General features: G+C 34.0%; 1 protein-coding gene across 2 annotated transcripts in view; it reads left to right on the top strand.

The window, feature by feature from the left end:
• Positions 1-20,701, top strand: part of ABCB7 (ATP binding cassette subfamily B member 7) — a 167,263-nt gene that overhangs the window by 78,353 nt on the left and 68,209 nt on the right. For both annotated transcript variants that reach the window (XM_029929812.1, XM_029929814.1), the window contains exons 2-4: positions 5,945-6,022; positions 7,935-8,021; positions 17,943-18,062. In XM_029929812.1, coding sequence (XP_029785672.1) covers positions 5,945-6,022; positions 7,935-8,021; positions 17,943-18,062 — 285 coding nt within the window. The remainder of the gene's footprint in view (positions 1-5,944; positions 6,023-7,934; positions 8,022-17,942; positions 18,063-20,701) is intronic.

The raw sequence follows: 20,701 nt of genomic DNA, 5'->3' as shown, positions 1-20,701 counted from the left end.
TATAAGTCTAATTACATGAAATAGAAGTTGGGGTTTTGATTTATTACTTTGCTTTTCTGTTTGGAGTGTCATTGTAACTACTGTATTGTAAATGATGGAAAATAATTGCATATGTTAAAAAAATTGTGTTATATTAAAAAAAATTTAGTATACTGGCTCTTAAAGGGTAGGAACTGGGTTTCCTATCACCCTGTTGGCCAGACTTTATGGGGGTTTGTCTTCCCAGTGTGGGTTCCCAGTAAGGTGGATGCCCTAGTGATCTGATCCTCTTCTTCTCCTTGCTTGTTATGTCCCTCCAGGTTGTGATTAGTTGTGTAGGGGGTTTAGTTCCCAACCATGTCTCCACCCATTTTTCCTTTTTCTATGTGACCTGTCTACAATTAGCCATGGAAGGTTTGTTCTGTCAGTCTTCAGGTCATTTTCACAGTTAGCACGTAGATGTAACTATGTGGAACAAGTTGAGCTCAGGATACTCCTACTTTGACATCTTTCCTGAGTCTAAGTGAAACAATATTTTAAGTGAAGAGACTAGCTCTCAAAAGAAGTTAACCCATTATGTGACCATTATTTTTACTTTTGTAGAGAAAGATATTTTAAATATTCAATGCTGATTCTGAGAAACAGGAAGTAGATAACATAAAGGAGCATGTCAGAGCTTTCTTTTTATCTGTTATTTCTTAGGCTGGATACTGACTATAGCTGTGTTCATCTTACTGTTTCTGAACTTTTTATATACTTGAATAGTTGATAATTTTAGCAATGCTATTTTAGTACTAGAAGTTCAGTTTGAATACGAACATTTTAAATTATTCACCTTGAATCTTGATGCTTATGGGACAAAATGGGTTGATTTAAAAAGTTTAGGGGTGGAGCACCTGGGTGTCTCAGTCAGTTCAGCATCTGAGTTCGGCCCAGGTCATGATCTCGCGGTTGTGAGTTTGAGCCCTGTGTCAGGCTCTGTGCTGACAGCTCGGAGTCTGGAGCCTGCTTTGGATTCTGTGTCTCCCCCCTCTCTCTGCCCCTCCCAGGCTCATACTCTATCTCTGTCTCTCAATAATAAATAAACATGAAAAAAAATTTTATAAAAAAATGTTTAGGGGTGCCTGGGTGGCTCAGTTGTTTAAGCATCCGACTCTGGATTTTGGCTCAGGTCATGATCTCTCATTTAGTAAGGTTGAGCCCTATATCAGGCTCCACACGGGGCCCTCCTGCCCTTATGCTCCCTCGCTCGCTCTCTCTCGCTCTCTCTCTCTCTCTCTCTCTAAAAAGAAAAAAAATAATTAAAAAAACCAAATGAAGTTTAAAGAGAGAACTGGAAATTCTAAAGAGGTTTATAGATACTTTCAATGGTTTATATTTTATGGTAAGTTATTTTAATTTTGACCAACATCACTTCAGAACATATGGTTTGCTGTTAAGTGTATTACCAACATTCATCTTTTAGCTATGGATCATATTTAAGCCATCATTTTGAGAGAGGAAAGAAGGTAGTCACTTACTTGAGATAACTGGGCAAATTTTGAAAGTCAGTGAAGATTAAATTGCATATGAATGTGCAAACATGTGCAAGATCTTCCTTGATGTCTAGTTACTTAAACTGGGAGCTTATGTAAAACAGGAAGTTTGGAAGTAAAGTTTGTGTGAGCTACAAGTATGGAAAAAGTCAGAGAGGGAAACAATTGAGTTAAGCCCCAGAAAGGTACCATGACAGTGGATGCCTTGTAGAGTTTGAAGATACATGGAGTCATGTAGGAGCTCGAGTTTGTCAAGTCACTGTGCAAACAGCCATCACTAGATTTGAAATCTTTATAATTCAGGAATATCCATAAGCAGGAAGGTACTACTGTTCAACACATTTTGGAAAACAACTGAGTTAATTTTCTCAGTAATTTGGTTAGCTTTTTTGTATATGGAAGTTAGTTTTTGGTTGATTTGACTTTTTTCTGTTTTGCAGTGTACAACATTAACATTCATATTAAGACATGAATTTATTTGTTCAATGTATTTATTGCTTAGGGAAATCCTAAGTACTACATGCCATTTGGGAGAGATTGGACCTAAGAAGCACATTTTTTCCTCACCAAATTGATGGTGCATTTCAGAAGGATATATGTTCATTTTATAGACGTCTCTGGTATTCATTAATATGGAGAGAGGTTCTTTATTCTGCCTGCTTTCAACTCTACTTGTTGAACATTATCAAAACAAAAACTTGTTGGCCCAAGGAATCTTTCATTGGAGTCCATCTGCTTGTTACATAGAACTATTTGGCAAAACTGATCTTGGACCACTGTCTAAATTTAGCATTGTGATTAAGACTAAAGAAGGAACATATACAAGGTAGAACATAATAAAATACAGTAAAGAGGGTTAGTAAAGGGAGGAGAGTTTGAAGAGTGCATAAAAGCCATTTGAGAAAGAGTTGGGGTTGAAGGTTTCAAAGGCTTTAGGGAAAAAAAGACAAATATAGATTTTTTTAAAAAGTGGGAAAAAAGAAAATACAGTTTGATACTTTTAATAAGGAATATAATTTACTTTCACACATTTTATATTTTATCTTTTTAGGCATGTATAAAAGCATAATTATCTCTCTAACATTGGCTGTGGTTTGGGATTTATGTATATTTGTGGGCAATAAAAGAAATCTATTTTTAAGTTTATTCATAGTTATCTTTATGGTGCAGTTGTAAATGGAATTGTTTTCTTAATTTCTCTTTCTGTTACTTCATTATTAGTGCATAGAAATGCAACAGATTTCTGTGTATTAATTTTGTGTTCTGTGACTTAACTGAATTTATCAGTTCCAGTTATTTTTTGATGTTTTGGAGTTTTTTTTTTTTTTTTAATTGAGACAGAGAGAAACAGAGCAGGAGTAGGGAAGGGACTGAGGGACAGGGAGACACAGAATCCGAAGCAGGCTCCAGGTTCTGAGCTGTCAGCACAGAGTCTGACGTGGGGCTCGAACCCACAGACTCTGAGATCATGACCTGAGTTGAAGTTGGATGCTTAACCAACTGAGCCATCCAGGCGCCCCATCGGAGTTTTTAATATATAATAACCTGTCATCTGCAGATAGTGACAGTTTTTTTTTCTTCCTTACTAATACGGTTGCCTTATTTATATTCTTTTTATTGTCTGATTGCTGTGGCTAGGAGTTCTAAAACTATGTTGCATAAAAGTGGTGAGAGTAGATACCCTTGTCTTTTTCCTCATTTTAGGGGAAAAGCTCTCAGTTTTTCACCATTGAGTATGCTATTAGCTCTGGGTTTTTCAGAGATGTCCTTTATCATGTTGAGATATGTTTTCTTTAAACTTTCTTTGTTGAAAGTTTTTATCATGAATGGATGTAATCCTTTGTCAGATGCTTTTTCTGCATCTATTGAGATGATCATAATGGTTTTTTTAAATCCTTTTATTGTTAATGTTATGTATCTTTTTGATTGATTTATGAATATTGAATGACCCTTGCATCCCTGCAATAAATCCCACTTGATCATGGTGAACAATACTTTTAATTGCATCTATGTTCATTTGGGATACTGGCCTATAGTTTTCTATTTTGTGTTTGACTTTATCTTGTTTTGGGATCAGGGTAATGCTGTTCTCATAGAATAAATTTGGAAGCTTTCCTTTCTTTTCTGTTTTTACTAATAGTTTGAGAAAAATAGGCATTAACTCTGCTTTAAATGTTTGGTAGAATATGACTGTGAAGCCATCTGGTCCTGGGCTTTTACTTGTTGGGAGTTTTTGGATTATTGATAATAGTTCCTAGCTTGTAATTAGTCTGTTTAAATTTTTTTATTTTTTCCTGATGTAGTTTTAGAAAGCTGTATGTTTCTAGGAACTTGCCCATTTTTTCTACTTTGCCAAGTTATTGGCATGTAATTTTTCATACTTTCTCTTGTTATCATTTGTATTTCTGTGATGTTGGTTGTTATTTCTCCTCCTTCAGTTCTGATTTTATTTACTTGAGTCATCTCTAATTTTTCTTGATGAGTCTGTGTCAGGATTTATCAATTTTATTTATTTTCTCAAAGAACCAACTCCTGGATTCTGTTCTATTGTTTGTTTAGTCTCTCTTTCCTTTATTTCTTGTGTAATTTTTTTATTATGTATTTTTTTCTACTTGCTTTAGGCTTTGCATGTTCTTTTTGTAGCTCCTTTAGGTGTAACATTAGATGGTTTTTTTTGAGATATTTCTCATTTTTTGAAGTAGGCCTCTATTGCTAGAAACTTCGCCCTTACAGCTTTTCTGCATCCCAAAGATTTTTTATTGTTGTGTTTTTGTTTTCATTTATCTCCATGTATTTTTTGATTTCCTCTTTGATTTCTTGATTGAGCCATTCATTGTTTAGTAGCATGTTATTTAGCCTTCATGTATTTGTGTTCTTTCCAGATTGTCCTTGCTACTGATTTCTAGGTTCATACTCTTGTGGTCATAAAACATACATGATATGACTTTCTTTTCAAATTTATTGAGACTTGTTTCATGACCTAATATGTGATCTGTCCTGGAAAATGTTCCATGTGTACTTTAAGAGAATGTATATTGTTCCCCTTTTAGATGGATTTTTTAAAATATATATTATATATATTATGTGGGAAATCCCATAAGGCTACCAACTGATTTTTTAGCAGAAGTGTTGCAGTCTGGAAGGAAGTGGCATGTATTAAAGTGCTGAAAGGAAAAAAATCTGCAACCAAGAATACCCAGGAAGGTTATCATTCAGAATAGAAGGAGAGATAAAGTGTTTTCCAGATAAACAAAAATTAAAGGTGTTCATAACCCTTACAGTGGCCTTCAAGAAAAATTAAAGGAAATTCTTTGAATAGAAAGAAAAAGCCATAATTAAGAGTAAGAAAATTATGAAAAGAAAAAATTTCACAGGTAAATGCAAATGTAAAATAGAAGTAGTAGATTAATAACTTATAAAACCAGTATGGAGGTTAAAGCATAAAAACATTAAAATCAATTATGTATTAAAAAATCAGTCAAGAGAGTCACAAAATATAAGAATACCATATTTTAGTATGGTATATACATATATTCATAAAGTATAACTAAAATATAATAAAATATAACTAAAATATACCATATTAAAGTATATACATAAAACATGGGGGTGGTAAAAAGAAATTGAGTGCTTTTAGAATGGATTCCATCTTCGTGACTACCAACTGAATGTAGACTGGTACACATTTTAGATGTTATATAATAATCTAATGATAACCACAAACCCCAAACCTATAGTAAATACACAAAAAATAAAGAGAAAGGAATCCAAGCATAACACTAAAGAAAGCCATCAAAGTACAATTAAAGATAGCAAGAGAAGAAAGGAAGAGAGAACTACAAAAACAACTGTAAAATAACAAAATGTCAGTAAGTACATACCTGTCAATAATTGATTTAAATGTAGATGGACTGAATGATTCAATTAAAAGGTGACTGAATTGACAAAATTGTAAGAACCATCTGTATACGTCCTATAGGAGACTCCATTCACACCTAAAAATATGCAGATTGATAGTGAAGATATTGAAAAAGATTTATCATGCAAATAGAAGTGAAAAGAAAGCTGGGGTAGCTGTAGTTATGTCAGACAAAATACAATTTAAAACAGGGTAACAAGATACCAAGTAAGACACTACATAATAATAAATAATCCAGAATGACAATATAACAGTGATAAATATGCAACCAACATGGAAGCACATAAATACATAAAGCAACTATTAAAATACATAAAGGAATAAATTGATAGTAATACTAGTAGGGAGCATTAACACCCAACTTAAATCATCCAGTCAGAAAATCAACAAGGAAATAGTAGATTTCAATGACATTTTAGACCAGATGGACCTAAGAGATGTATACAGGAGAATAGATGAAATCTCTTAATTATTTATTCTGAAAGTTCTTCCTTTTTTTTCTCTTCTGCAGATCCCAGAGTCATTAAAACATAGTACATGGCAGAGACTGGGAAAAGGCAACTTAAGACAGATATTACATGTTACCAGGGTAAGATTAAGCAGATATTCTACATATAACTTGGAAAAATGTGCAAATCCTTCAAGCATTTTCAAATTTATACTACATATTTTGTATTTCTCAAATCCTTTTTTCATTTTTTTTTCTAAATACTGAGTGATGAATAAGAAATTATGTTTCTGGTCATAGAAATAGGGGTAGATATCTTGATTATATTTCACTCCTGGAGAAATCTGTCAGAATCTCTTGAGATCAGTGCCAGCTACAGTAACATTTTCAGAATGCTTTTATAAATGTAATATCAGCTTGTTGACACTTAAAATTATCCTGATAATTTGTATTTGATATATGGAATGCTGTAAGATTTTCAAATGAGTGAAAGTCCTTTACCTTTGAAGATGTTCAGATGGCAGAGTATCAAGGGACTGTATTCTTATTAGAGCCTGATGCTTAGTTTACTTGTTGATAAAGGTTATTTTTTATTGTTAATATAAATGAAAGACAATGTTAAAATGTCTCAGTCTTCTAAAACTATACAGGCTATTCTCCAAGGTAGAAAAAGTTTAGAAAATTGCAAGACAGTCTAAACCCTGAGTACTGCCTTTATTATTTCTGATTAACAATTACTTGCATTACAAGGCATTGTTCTAATTTATGCAGAGGCTGTTAAAGTGAATAACATTTCAATCTTTTGCTTTGTTGAAGACCTTATTATCTTGTGTGGTATTCATCAGACTCCTTGATATAATTTGTTGCTCGTCTTTTAGATGGAAAAAAATGTCACAGAGACAGTATCACACTAAAATTTATATTTTGATGTTTTTCCCTATAAAAATGCTTTAAAGATTGTTGATCCAAGAATCAATAACCCATTTATGGAAATTATTTTTTGTTCTCAACTGGTGAAAATAAGAAGACACTTTTGGTTTTTGTGGTTCATTTTCATAGCTTGACCCAAAGCTCATACTATTATGATTTCACACTGATACACATTATTGTTTGTAAAGAACTATTTCCTTTATTAATTCATTAATTATTGATTATTATAGCTACTGAAGAAGCATTATTTTATGTATTTATTTCATTAACTATGTTTTCATTGAGGAAAAACTAAATATTAGCAAGCTTAAATTTTGAGTCTAATCTTTACTGTCTTATTTAACTGTTATATTTTTTCAAATGATTTAACTTTTATATCCTCTAACCTAAGAATTAGTCTTAAGACTTTTTTAAAAATTTTGTTCTAGGCAAGATGTTTGCATATTTTCAAGGCTAGTTGATTATAGATAGCTCTGTTTTATAAACTAATCCATTAAGCATTGAGATCTACTCTGCCCATGTGCAAGACACTGGTATAAGCCATGGAAGATACAAGGATAAAGGAGAGTATCTTAATTTCAAGAAACTTACCATATAATAGAAAGGACAAAATATGCATACATATTACTGTAGCATAAGACAGTAAGCATTAAAAGTACTCATATGAGCATGAATAAGGAAAAGAATCAATTATACAAAATGAACTATATTAAATTATAAAGCAAAACTGTATACATATGGAAGGCAAGTGGGATATAATTAGTTAACCATAGGATAGTCTTTGCTAATGATTAACAGATTACATAGTACTATAGTAGCAAATGACAATAAGAAAGCAGGTATAAATCAAATAGAAGTGTAATATACATCAAAGGTTTTAAGCATTAATTTCAAAAGCTCTTTAGAGAAGGTAACTTTTGTATGAATATTAGTTATATTTCAATATTCTTTGTGTAAGTGTATCGTAAGCCAATTGTGAAGGTGTTTTGCTTTGTTAAGCTAGGCTAAAAGCCATGCTTACCAATTTGTATGTGACACATTCATTAGATTAGTCTAAGTCAGAGTTTTAAAGATCAGAAATTCTGTAATAGCTAATGGACCACTTGGTATCATCTTCAACTAGGCTCTCCAGGCATGGCCGCTGATAGAAAAGAGGACATGTTGGCATGGTCATGCAGGAGGAGGACTCCACACAGACCCAAAAGAAGGGGTAAGAGTGAATAACAAGTAACTAAAAATTCTTATACATATCGTACTTGCATAGAATGCGTACGTACGTGTGTGCGCGCGGTGCGCGCACACGCGCACGTGCGCGCGCGCACACACACACACACACACACACACACACACACACACACACACATTCAAGATTATTATCTTCCAGAATACTTTGATTGACTCTTATAGCCACAGGTCTTCTGCAAAACCTCATGAATTGACCATGGTTATATAGCTGAGACCTTTTTGGGCTTAAAACAAAAAATTTTATGATTGACTAAAAAAGAAAAAAAGTTATCAACCTCAACATTTTATTTCTTTATTTAAATAGCACTGGTTGACATTATTTGTTATATAATCCAGCCTTATAAATACATAGATAAATTAGATTTAGCACTTAGAAGCAATGTGTATGTGTTTTGTGGTTAATATTTCCCCTTTTGTACTCTTAGTTTAGAAAGGTCCTAGAATGTCCCCTAGTTTTCTGATAAATTCTCCATCTACCTGATCCATTCATTTAATTATCCATACTATTTTTTAAAGTTCTTATTTTAATTCCAGTTAGTTAACATACAATATTCTATTTGTTTCAAGTGTATAATATAATAATTCAACATTTTCATATATCACCCAGTGCTTATCACAGCAAACAAGTGTACTCCTTAATCCCCATCACCTATTTAACCTATTCTGCCACCCCTTCCCTTCTGGTAACCATTAGATTGTTCTCTATAATTAGGAGTCTGTTTCTTGTTTTCTCTCTCTCTCTATTGTTTTTACCTTTGCTTGTTTGTTTTGTTTCTTAAATTCTACATATGAGTGAAATCATATGGGTATTTGTCTTTCTTTGACTTATTTTGCTAAGTATTATACTCTCTAGTTCCATCCATGTTGTTATAAATGACAAGACTTCATTCTTTTTGATAGCAAAATAATATTCCATTGTGTATATATACATATATATACATACACACACACACACACACACACACACACACACACACCACATCTTCTTACTTTATTCATCAGTCAGTAGATGCTTGGGCTGTTTCCATATCTTGGTATTGTAAATAATGCTATGAACATAGGGGTGCATGTATCCCTTTGAATTAGTGTTCTTGTATTCTTTGTGTAAATACCCAGTTGTGTGATTGCTGGGTTTTAAGGTAGTTCAATTATTAAATTTTTGAGGAACCTCCATGCTGTTTTCCACAGTGGGCTGCATCACTTGTATGTTCTTAACTCTACTAACAAAAATAATAATGCTCAGGAGTTATTTAAATCATCTGTTTATCCAATCCCTGTAGTAAAAGGGATTGTGAAAAAAGAGTGGTGGTTTCAGTATTTTGAAGCTCTTGTTTTTAAAATAGATAAATTAAGAAAATTACTTGTTTTACAATAGCATCTTAAGATTTTTGAAGAATTTTGGTGTTATACTCCTGCATTTAAACTTTTTTTAATGTGCTTCTTTTGAAGAATCAATTTGTTTACTAATTAGTTAATTCTGTGCTTATAATGACATGAGTAATGAAGAACTTAAAATAAGGACTACTTTCCAGATATTGCTTGACATACTCTTTTTTTTATGTTAGAAGCAGATCCTCATTGGATGTAGTCAGAAGCTAGTAGTATTATAAGAGAGATTAAGATTTAGTAGAACAGAGAGATTTGGTATAAAACTTGCTATAATCAGAAGGAGTGGAACAGCAGGTTGGAGTATTAAAAAATTTGAGTTCTGGAGAGATAATGGAATAACAAATCTCCAGTCTTGTTCAGCTGAATGGACATTTAGTCCAATGCACAAGAATACTTGAATGACGTGGAGAGGTTGTTTTCTAGCTCTGATTTTATTCATCATCAAACAGCCTTATGCACTTCATCTGATTTTTCCAATTGACTTCCCTTGGGATAGGGAATTAACTGACTCGTCAGTGTGAATATCAGTCAGTTTGTTATTTTTTTATTATGCATTATTAAGTTGACTGTTGAGTACAAATATATCTTATATGTACCATAAGCCATTTTAGGACCTTTTCACTGCTAGATAAACTCTTCATTTATAGACCAATAGAGTATGGAAAATAAACCTTAAGGTACAGAGAAATTAACAATAATGGAGCTCTTCCTGATAATAGATCTTTCATCTCCCATCCATAAACATATTGTATACTTACATCCCCAGTAATATTGGAGAAGTTTTTCAGTTACCCTCTCAATTTTTCCATTAGATATCTGCTCAACTTGCTTGTCTTTTGACCTAGCTTTTTTCAAGCCACTGTTATTTCTAACTGTGTTGAAGTAGTGGTTGAATTTATTCCTTTAATTGCAGTTAGTTACCTTTAGCATTGATTGAAGAGACAGTTCTCTTCTCTGGACAGTTTGCTTATCCATAAAATTGTGGGCATTTCAAAATTATTTGCTGCTAAGTTGGTTCTTTAGGGAAAAAGCATTCAGTCTATAGTACACATTTATACAAAACAAATTGCATCCAAAAATTTTAGTATATATTTTTTTCTTCCTCACCACAAATTTTGCCCCTAAGTAGTTTCTTTATAAACTAGTCCCTTGATTTAGTATTAGAACATTTCTTGATATTAGAATTCAGGAATGTGATTTTTTTCTTAAATTAATCTCAATATCCAAAGTGGAACTTGAACTTACGACCCCAAGATCAAGAGTCACATATTTTACTGACTGAGCCAGCTAGGTACCCCTGAATTCAGGATTGTCTTTATAACTAGAATTCTTAGATAAATCCCATATCAATTAAAGAGCAGGTGATTCTGTTACCTTTATCAAAAGCTCATTTTCTTTTTTCTTACTCTCTTATTATCAGAGCCGATTAAACTACACACCCTTGGAAGCAATGAACTCTTGGTGGAAAAAATTGTTCTTGCTTCATTGCTAGATAACCTTTTCTGGTGCAAGATATGAAGTTACTGACCTGAGAAGCAAAACATATATTTAGCTTATTAATGTGCAGTTATCTTTAGTATCTAAAAATTCTACCAAGGGAGTTGCTTCAGATGTGTTTTAATTTTTTTTATTTTCCTTTTTGTGCCCTGCCCACATTGTTATTAGCTGTAGCATTCATTTACAGTGCTTATGGCTATGAATCACTACATTTCTCCCTCAGGTCACACTGTTGAATTCAACACTGCTGCATATAAACAGTACAATTTGTAGCCTTCCAGTTATAACCTATTGAGTCAGATGCACCCAGTTTTATTTATGCATTTTGTTTTTGGCTCACCATGTGGTGATTGTGCAGTTTTAGCTACCTGTGTACAAGTAGATATTCCTTTCATTATTTCTTTTTGTCTGCCTTGCCTCATAAGGCTTATGAAGCTCTGTATTAGTACCAAATAAGTAAATATTTTAAAATATTTAAAAATATGTTACTTAGATTTTTAAGATGATTTAATAAATAAAGTAAGTTATACCTCCTGAATATTAATGAAAATTTATCCTCATGTATTTAAGAATGGATAATTTATTAATTAAATAAATATTTATTGAGTATTGTTTCTGATATCATCTCTTTTTGTAGCATCAATTTTTTTTATGTTGGCCCACATTATTTTCAGTTTCTTTCATCTCCTCTTGGACAGCTCTCTGATGTTCCCAAATATCTTCTTCCAAACTCATTTTGTTACCATACAGAGATCTGTGAGCCCATTTGAATTTCTTCTTAAATTACTTGTATTGTGGGGTTTTTTTTCCTGAATCTAACTGATTTCCTTTATTATGGCAAGCTAATTCCAGTATATAGTTGAGACCTTTGTAAAACCTTTTATTCCGCATACTAACATAGTACTAGTTTTAACGGGGCTTAAACTATCAGTTCATGTTTTAAATTTGAGGCTATTTGGCTATAACAAGAAGGCTGCATTGTATATATTGTTAGCAAAGAGAAAAGTAGATTCACTTCTACTTTTGTAGGCCTTTTAATATTTCTGTAGCATTCAAATTTAGAGAGCTTTTGTTATCATGAGATTTCATCACAGGTTATGTTTTATTTTGACCATTTATTTATTATTTTTGAGAGACAGAAATAGAGCACAAGCAGGGAAGGGGCAGAGAGAGAGAGGGAGACACAGAACCGGAGACAGGCTCCAGGCTCTGAGCTGTCAGCATAGAGTCCAACATGGGGCTCAAACTCATGAACTGTAAGATCATAATCTGAGCCAAAGTCAGATGCTTAACTCACTGAGACACCCAGGCATCCCACAGTTATTTTTTTTAAATAACTTTTAAATTCTATTTACTGTGAAAATGATAAACGGAAAAGTGAAAGAAGTTTATGTTTTATGTGTAAAACTTCTGCATAATTGTAAATGGGGCTTAAATAAAAATTATTATGATTTCAACCATTGGCTATGTCAGGAATTTTGACCCCTGTGAAATAACTTCTTACTTAAATCATTTTCCCCCTATACTGTGATTCCTTTTTACACAGTACATTTTCAGATAAGCCAATTTCTTGTTATCCTTCTTGACCATTTCCTATATTTTCTACCCTTTCTTTAAGAATGTGATCTTAAAAGGGTATGTATATTATTGCTTAGTCTGAAATGAAAAGGTAAGTTGATAGGTGATTTTGAATTCAGTCTCAAGCTTGTGGCTTTCGATCACCCTTTTGTCTTTCAGAATTAACATTGTTACCCAGTTATGGGTGTTCACACTATGGTGATTGTGGTGATTTTGAAATGTGATACATGATCTTTCAGGATCTGTAATGAGACCTCCCCATGTTTACTCTTGTACAGCCAGAATGAGTTGGTTTAAAATTCTTTAAAACTGTCCCTTAGCCTCTGGCATTCCTTTTTGGTTTGGCCTCCACTTTTATAAAAAAGACATTTTTCAAACTTTATAGTGTATCTAATGTATAACTTAAGTCATGTACTTTATAGCTGAATGAACTCATAATTCCTGATTACACAACTTTAGAACCCATTTTGTTAAATGAAATGGTCACATTTTATGCACTATTAAACCAATTAGAATAATTTTCTTGCTCTTAGCCATAACTTCTCTGTGTCCTTATTGAAAAATTTTGGGATCTGTTGTAGAAGGTTTTGGCAGGAGAAAATGTTTCTAAAGATATGCAGAAGCAGGGCCTTTTTGTCATTCCATCAAGAAAAATAAGACTAATAAAACCTGGGAAACAAGAAAGTGGTTGAAATGTCTCAATTTTCATTATAATGCATTAAATTATGTTTATTTAGTAATAGTTTGATTGAAAAAGTAACTTTTAAAATTATAGCCTTATTACCATTTAAAAATACCTTACTGGTTATGAGAGCATATGTGAGTATATGTGTGTATAAAATAAAACATTAAGGACTGTATTTTCAGCAATTCATGTTTTTTCCAACTTATATCTTTTTTTCAAGATTATTTATTTGAGAGACAGCTGGTGGGAGAGGGAGGGGGAGGGAGGAAGAGAAAGAGAGAGAGAGAATTCCAAGCACCACCTTCTATCTTTAAAGCAGCCAGGAAGATAGTCCCGTTTTTAGTGTAGTATGAACAGTTTTATTTCTATTGCTCTTTACTCCGTAAATTGACTAAAGGTGACTAGAAAAATAGTTTTCTGAGTTTGGGGGGGCAATAACCATAATATTAAACTACTCTGAATAATGTAATGTCTGGGTTTCTTATATGTTGGCTATTTTCCCCTATTCCTTGCTGCGTACATTTAATTGAAATTGTGTAACTTTCTTCCTGCAAGATGAAGTAAATTTTTTTCTTATTATATATGAACCACAGAAAATTTAAGCAAGCACAAAGAATATAAAAAATCATTAGTGTTTCCATCTACTCACAGCTCCTTATTTTAACACTTTTGGGTGAGCTGCTTTCTGACCCCTTTGTTTGCATGTGTAAACTCATAAACGGGTTGCTTTTTTTAACAGGAAAAATAAGTGTCCTCTGCCTTTTTCACTTCGCATGTATCTATCTGTTTCACTACATATATTTCTGAATGGCTACAGTTTGTTGTGTACATTCACTGTAATTTGTTTACACAGTACTCCATTATTGATCATTTTGGCTGTTTCCAACTTTTTTCCTGTTAAAACCACATGAGAATAAACATCCTTATAGCTAAATTTTTCATTCTGTTATTCAGTAGATACGTGTTGAGTATCTACTGTATGTCAGCCACTATATTTGGTATTGAGTTACAACAGTGAGCACCAGATACAAAGTTGCTACTCATGGAATTTAAATCTTTAAAAAAAATTTTTTTTAAATGTTTGTTTATTTTTGAGAGAGAGAGCATAGCACAAGTGGGGGAGGGGCGGAGAAAGAAGGAGACACAGAATTCGAAGCAGCCTCTAGGCTCTGAGCTGTCAGCACAGAGCCCGAGGCAGGGCTCAAACCCATGAACCATGAGATCATGACCTGAGCCGAAGTCTGACGCTTAATGGACTGGACTGAGTCAGGTGCCCCTGGAACTTAAATTATAACAGGAGAGCAGATATTAATCAAATCACTTCTGTATATGTAGTTTATAACTAAAATGGATGCTCTGGAAGAGAGGAATACTCTAATGTGAAAGAATACAGCCAAGGATCCTGACTAGGGTTAGGGAAGTCCTCATGGAAGAAGTGCTGCTTGTATGGCAGTTAACTAATTAGTAGGAGAGGTTGAGGGGGGGTGTTGGTATTGCACAGAGGGAGATTATTTCAGGCAGAATGAGTGATACCTTGCAAATGCTTTGTGGCAGGAGGGATTATAGTATATTTGAGGAACTAAAAGAAAAGAAAGCTCGTATGGCATGAACACTGAAAGCAGTCAGGAACCAAGCCAAGAACACCCTCACAAGCCATGTTATAGACTTTGATCTTTAAGAGCAATAGGATGCAGTTGAAGGGTTTTATACTGGGAGTTTATGTATTGAATGCAATATCTGATTGCAGGATGAAATAATTGAACAAGGAGCAGAGTGGATGCAGAGAAATCAATTAGGAGGTGGTTGCAGTGGTTTAGGGTGAGAGAGTATGATAGCTAATATGAGGTTGGTAGTAAAAATAAAAGTAGACAGATTCAAGAAATTTTTATGAAGTAAAATTGATTCAACTTGCAGCATATTCTTAAGTATTTTTTAAAGCCTAAGTTTCCAGGGGCACCTGGGTAGCTCGGTCGGTTAAGCCTCTGACTTTGGCTCAGGTCAGATCTCACATTTGTGGGTTCGAGCCCCGCGTCAGGCTCTGTGCTGACAGCTAGCTCGGAGCCTGGAACCTGCTTCCGGTTCTGTGTCTCCTTCTCTCTCTGCCCCTCCCCCTCTCATGCTCTGTCTCTCTCTATATCAAAAATAAATAAAAAAGCATTAAAAAAAATTTAAAGCATAAGTTTCCAGAAATGAAATTCTTGACACAAAGGGCAAATTATTTTAAAAGCTGATGGTGGGTATCGAATTCTTTCTGGAAAGATTGTTTCAGTGTACTCTCCCATTAACAGTGTGTTAGAGTACCCATTTCAATACAACTTCACCAGCAATGAGTGTTAACTTCTTTAAATATCTATTCCAGAAATTGAGTAGATAATTCAGGTTTTAAAATGAAGGTTCTTTTGCCAACTATAGTAACATAGTAATTTTGGAACATATATGTATTGATCTTATTTTGGCTTTACAAAGTGTGGTTTTGATTCTTAATATTCTGCTCCCAAAAGCTGAAATTAAAACAAAAGTATTTCATGAGAATGTTGCCTCAGGAGCTTGAGAGAAAGAAAAATGTGAAATGATGTAGTTCAGATTAAGCATGATTAGAAAATTTTTTGTTGGTTTTGTTGAAATTTTTAATAACGCAACCTATATTCTATATAGTTAATACCAAGACTCCTACTTTCATAAACATTGCTTTATAACTCTACTTTATCATGAAGTTTAGACTGAAGGCTCCAAACTATATTAAATAAACATTTTGATAAAGAGCCCAAAAGTATATAAAGATTTTGACCACAAAAATGGAACTATTGAATTATTTATTAAATTTGTATAATGTATTGATAGCTTAATAGATGAGAAATAAATGTATAATACAAGTCCCGTTGCCTCCACTGAATACCTTTTTGGCAATTATGAAAATGGCTGTAGCTGGAAGTAAAAAGTTAAGGGATATAAGTAGCTTTTTAAAAGCAACTGAAAGAGTTTCTCTTTTTCCAGGATAGTTTGAGCTTGAAAGATACTGAGCATAGTTAGAGTCAGAATAAAAGTTATGTATGCAAATATCTTCTACCATTCAGTAGGTTGCCTTTTTAAAAATGATTTCCTTCACTGTGCAAAAGCTTCTTGTTTTGGCATAGTCCAATAGTTTAATTTTGCTTTTGTTTCACATGCCAGAAGAGACATACCTAAGAAAATGTTTCTATGGCTGATGTCAAAGAAGAGATTACTCCTGATGTTTTGTTCTAGGAATTTTATGGTTTCAGGTCTCATATTTAGGTCTTTAATCCATTTTGAGTTTATTTTTGTGTATGGTGTAAGAAAATGGTCCAGATTCATTTTTTTCCATGTAGCTTTCCAGTTTTCTGAGCACCATTTGTTGAAGAATCTGTCTTTTTCCCATTGGATAGTCTTACCGCCTTTGTCATAGAGTCATTCACCACAAAAGTGCAAGTTTATTTCTGGACTCTCTATTCTGTTCCATTGATCTGTGTATCTGTTTTTGTGCAGTACCATACTGTTTTAATTATTACTACTTTGTAGTATATCTTGAAATCTGGGATTGTGATACCTCCAGTGTCATTTTTTTAAGTTTTTATTTTAATTCCAGTTAACATACAGTGTAATATTAGTTCCAGATGTATAATATGGTAATTCAACAATTCCACACATTGCTAAGTGCTCATCACAGATAGTCCCCCCGCCATCCCCATCACCTTATCCCCCCACTCCCTTCTCTTCTGCTATTGTCAGTTCTCTATAATTGAGAATCTGTTGGGGCACCTGGGTGGCTCAGTTGGTTAAGCGTCTGTCTTCTGCTCAGGTCATAATCTCACAATTCATGGGTTCGAGCCCCATGTTGGGCTCTGTGCTGACAGCTCAGAGCCTGGAGCCTGCTTTGGATTTTGTCTGTCTGTCTCTCTCTCTCTCTCTCTCTCTCTCTCTCTCTCTCTCTCTCTCTTTCTCTCCCCCTCATACTCTCTCTCTCTCCCTCTCTCTTTCTCTTTCTCAAAAACAAAACAGAAAGGGTCTGTTTCTTTGTTTCTCTCTCTCTGTCTCTCCCTCTTTCTCTCTTTTTTCCCCTTTGCATGTTTGTTCTGTTTCTTAGTTCGAGATGAGTGAAATCATATGGTATTTGTCATTTTCTTACTGACTTTTTTCGCATAGCATGACACTCTCTAGCTCCTTCCGTGTCGTTACACATGGCAAAATTTCATTCTTTTTATGAATGAGTAGTATTCGATTGTGTGTGTGTATGTTTGTGTGTGTGTGTGTGTGTGTGTGTGTGTGTGTGTGAGTGCACATGTACCACTTTATCCATTCATTAATCACTGGACACTTGGGCTGCTTCCATATCTTGGCTATTGTAAATAATGCTTCTATAAACATAGGGGTGCATATATCTCTTTGAATTAGTGTTTTTGTGTTTTTTGGATAAATACCCAGTAGTGTAATTGCTGGAATGTAAGGTTGTTCTTTTTTTCAAGATTGTTTTAGCTATTCAGGGTCTTTTGAAATTCCATACAAATTTTAGTATTATTTGTTCTGGTTCCGTGAAAAAATGTCATTGGTGTTTTGATAGAGATTGAATTAACACTGTATGTTAGTTGTACTCGAATAAAAAAAGTTATGTTTGTAATGTTTTCAAATTTTTCTTAAATATTTACATATTCTACATTATTGAAATATAGTTGTATGTGAAACAACATGTTAATTACTGCTTTGTTTTCCCTCTTTCAACAGTTAAAAGATGTTGATACTCGGAAAATCATAAAAGCAATGCTTTCTTATGTGTGGCCCAAAGACAGGCCAGATCTGCGAGCTAGGGTTGCCATTTCTCTTGGATTTTTGGGTGGCGCAAAGGTAAGAATAGGAAAAATTATATGCTGTTTGTTGCTATAACTAAGAAATAGTATGACATTTTCTAATAATGAGAAGGGCTTTTATAAGCTACTTTGGGGAGAGCATTGTTAACTTTTATTTACATTTTATTTACTTCATTTACATAACTATTTATGCCATCAGAAATTATGTAGTAATGCCCAGTTTATCTTTGGATCAGACTTCTAATGGCCTCAACTTAATAGAATTCAGTCCTGAAACCAGATCATTTTGAAACAAAGCATAAAGAACTTTAGGAAAAAAACTCCTTAGAGCCCTGTTGGTTCTTACACAATACATATTTCATTAAGTTGAAAAAAGGATGAAGACACATTAGGTACATTGATAGCCATAAGTGGTTAACAACAATGTCAAGGGGAAAAAAAATCAAACAGGAAAAGTTAAAAGAAAGAAAAAACACCCACAAAAACTAGGCATTTTGGTACGATTCAGTATAGGGACCCTCTATATCTTAGTAGCCTCTTCAATTTATTTCTGTACTATATGTAGCATTTTTTAATAAGGCAGTTAATAATGACATTGATCTTTTAAGAAAAAAACCCTTATTTTCAACTTATTCAGATTTTAAATTCTGTGAAGAATATATTTTTAGGTACAAAATATAGTCATGGTACATATATAGTCTTTAGAGTCAGAATTCCTGGGCTCTGGCACTAACCTTGTAACATTGGGTAAATTACTTAGTCTTCATGTCTCAGTTTCCTAGTTTGTAAAATAAGGTAAAATATAGTTGTTATAAGGATTAATTAGGTCAGCATCCAAAAGGCTAAAATGAGTGCTTGGCACAGAGTAAAATATATGTGTTAAAATAAAAATAATTTAGATTTCATCAAAAATATGGTTGAAAAAAAAGTCTCTGAAAAGTATAAATGAGGTTTGGCTACCACACTTATGTCTAAGGGTTAATATATTGTTTTAGAAACCAGATCTTCTCACGTATTTTTTTCTTACTCATTCTTACTCTCATGTTTCTTTTTACTTACTCGTTCATTTTCCTACCCTAAAAATAAGTATTGAAAACTTGTAATGCAGAGAACTGTTCTTGGCCCTGCAGGGTGTTCAAACATAAATACAAGCACATTTTTTTCTCTCAAATGATCCAGGAAAAGACAAGTTATATTTTATTCCTATGATGCAAAGTAAGTTATAAATGGTTTAAAAGAAGTACCTTTCACATGTTGGGATTTCAGAGGAAAGAACACCAAGATGGGGAGTCAGGAAAGGTTTTGGAGAGAAGGTTATGTCTAAAATAGTCTTGGATTGATGAGTATGATTGGTACAGGTATAAGAGTAACATGAACGGGTTGATAGAGGACATAACCATATGTGGAATAGTGAGTAGTCTAGCATTGCTCTGGTGAGGGGATAATGTTTCAGAGAAATGATAGGTAATCTTAAAAAGATAGAGCTCCATGTGAAATAACTATGAAATTATGTTGGAAGTAGGAACATGTATTTTTTCCCTAATAGTTTATTGTCAAATTGATTTCCATATAACACCTAGTGCTCTTCCCCACAAATGCCCTCCTTCATTACCACCACCTCCCTCCTCCCTCCTCCTCCCTCTTCAACTCCTGGTTCCTTTTCAGTATTCAATAGTGTCTCATGATTTGTGTCCCTCTCTCTCCCCAACTCTCTTTCCCCCTCCCCTCCCCATTGTCCTTTGTTAAGTCTCTCCTGTTCTCCTGTTAGACCTATGAGTACAAACATATGGTATCTGTCCTTCTCTGCCTGACTTACTTCGCTTAGCATGGTCCATCCACATTGCTACAAATGGCCATATTTCATTCTTTCTCATTGCCATGTAGTACTCCATTGTGTATATATACCACATCTTCTTGATCCACTCATCAGGTGATGGACATTTAGGCTTTTTCCATGTTTTGGCTATTGTTGACATTGCTGCTATGAACATTGGGGTACATGTGCTCCTATGCATCAGCACTTCTGTATCCCTTGGGTAGATCCCCAGCAGTGCTAATGCTAGGTCATAGGGGAGTTCTATTGATAGTTTTTTGAAGAACCTCCACACTGTTTTCCAGAGAGGCTGCACCAGTTTACATTCTCACCCAACAGTGTAGGAGGGTGCCCATTTCTCCACATCCTCACAAGTATCTATAGTTTTTTGATTTGTTCTTTTTTAAAAATTTTTTAAAGTAGTTTATTGTCAAATTGGTTTCCATACAACACCCAAGTGCTCTTCCCCACAAGTGCCCTCCTCCATCACCACCACCTCTTTTCCACCCTCCCCTGTCCCCTTCAACCCTCAGTTCATTTTCAGCATTCAATAGTCTCTCAAGTTTTATGTCCCTCTCTCTCCCCAACTCTTTCTTTCTTCCCCTCCCCCTGGTCCTCCATTAGGTTTGTCGTTGTCTCCTGTTAGACCTATGGTGCAAACATGTGGTATCTGTCCTTCTCTGCCTGACTTATTTCGCTTAGCATGACACCCTCGAGGTCCATCCACTTTGCTACAAATGGCCATATTTCATTCTTTCTCTTTTCCATGTAGTACTCCATTGTATAGATATATATACCACATCTTCTTGATCCATTCATCAGGTGGTGGACATTTAGGCTCTTTCCACATTTTGACTATTGTT

The sequence above is a fragment of the Suricata suricatta genome, chromosome X (assembly GCF_006229205.1).
Source record: "Suricata suricatta isolate VVHF042 chromosome X, meerkat_22Aug2017_6uvM2_HiC, whole genome shotgun sequence".
Lineage (NCBI taxonomy): Eukaryota > Metazoa > Chordata > Mammalia > Carnivora > Herpestidae > Suricata > Suricata suricatta.
Note: the sequence above shows the minus strand (reverse complement) of the source record. Positions and strands in the feature narration are given on the sequence as shown.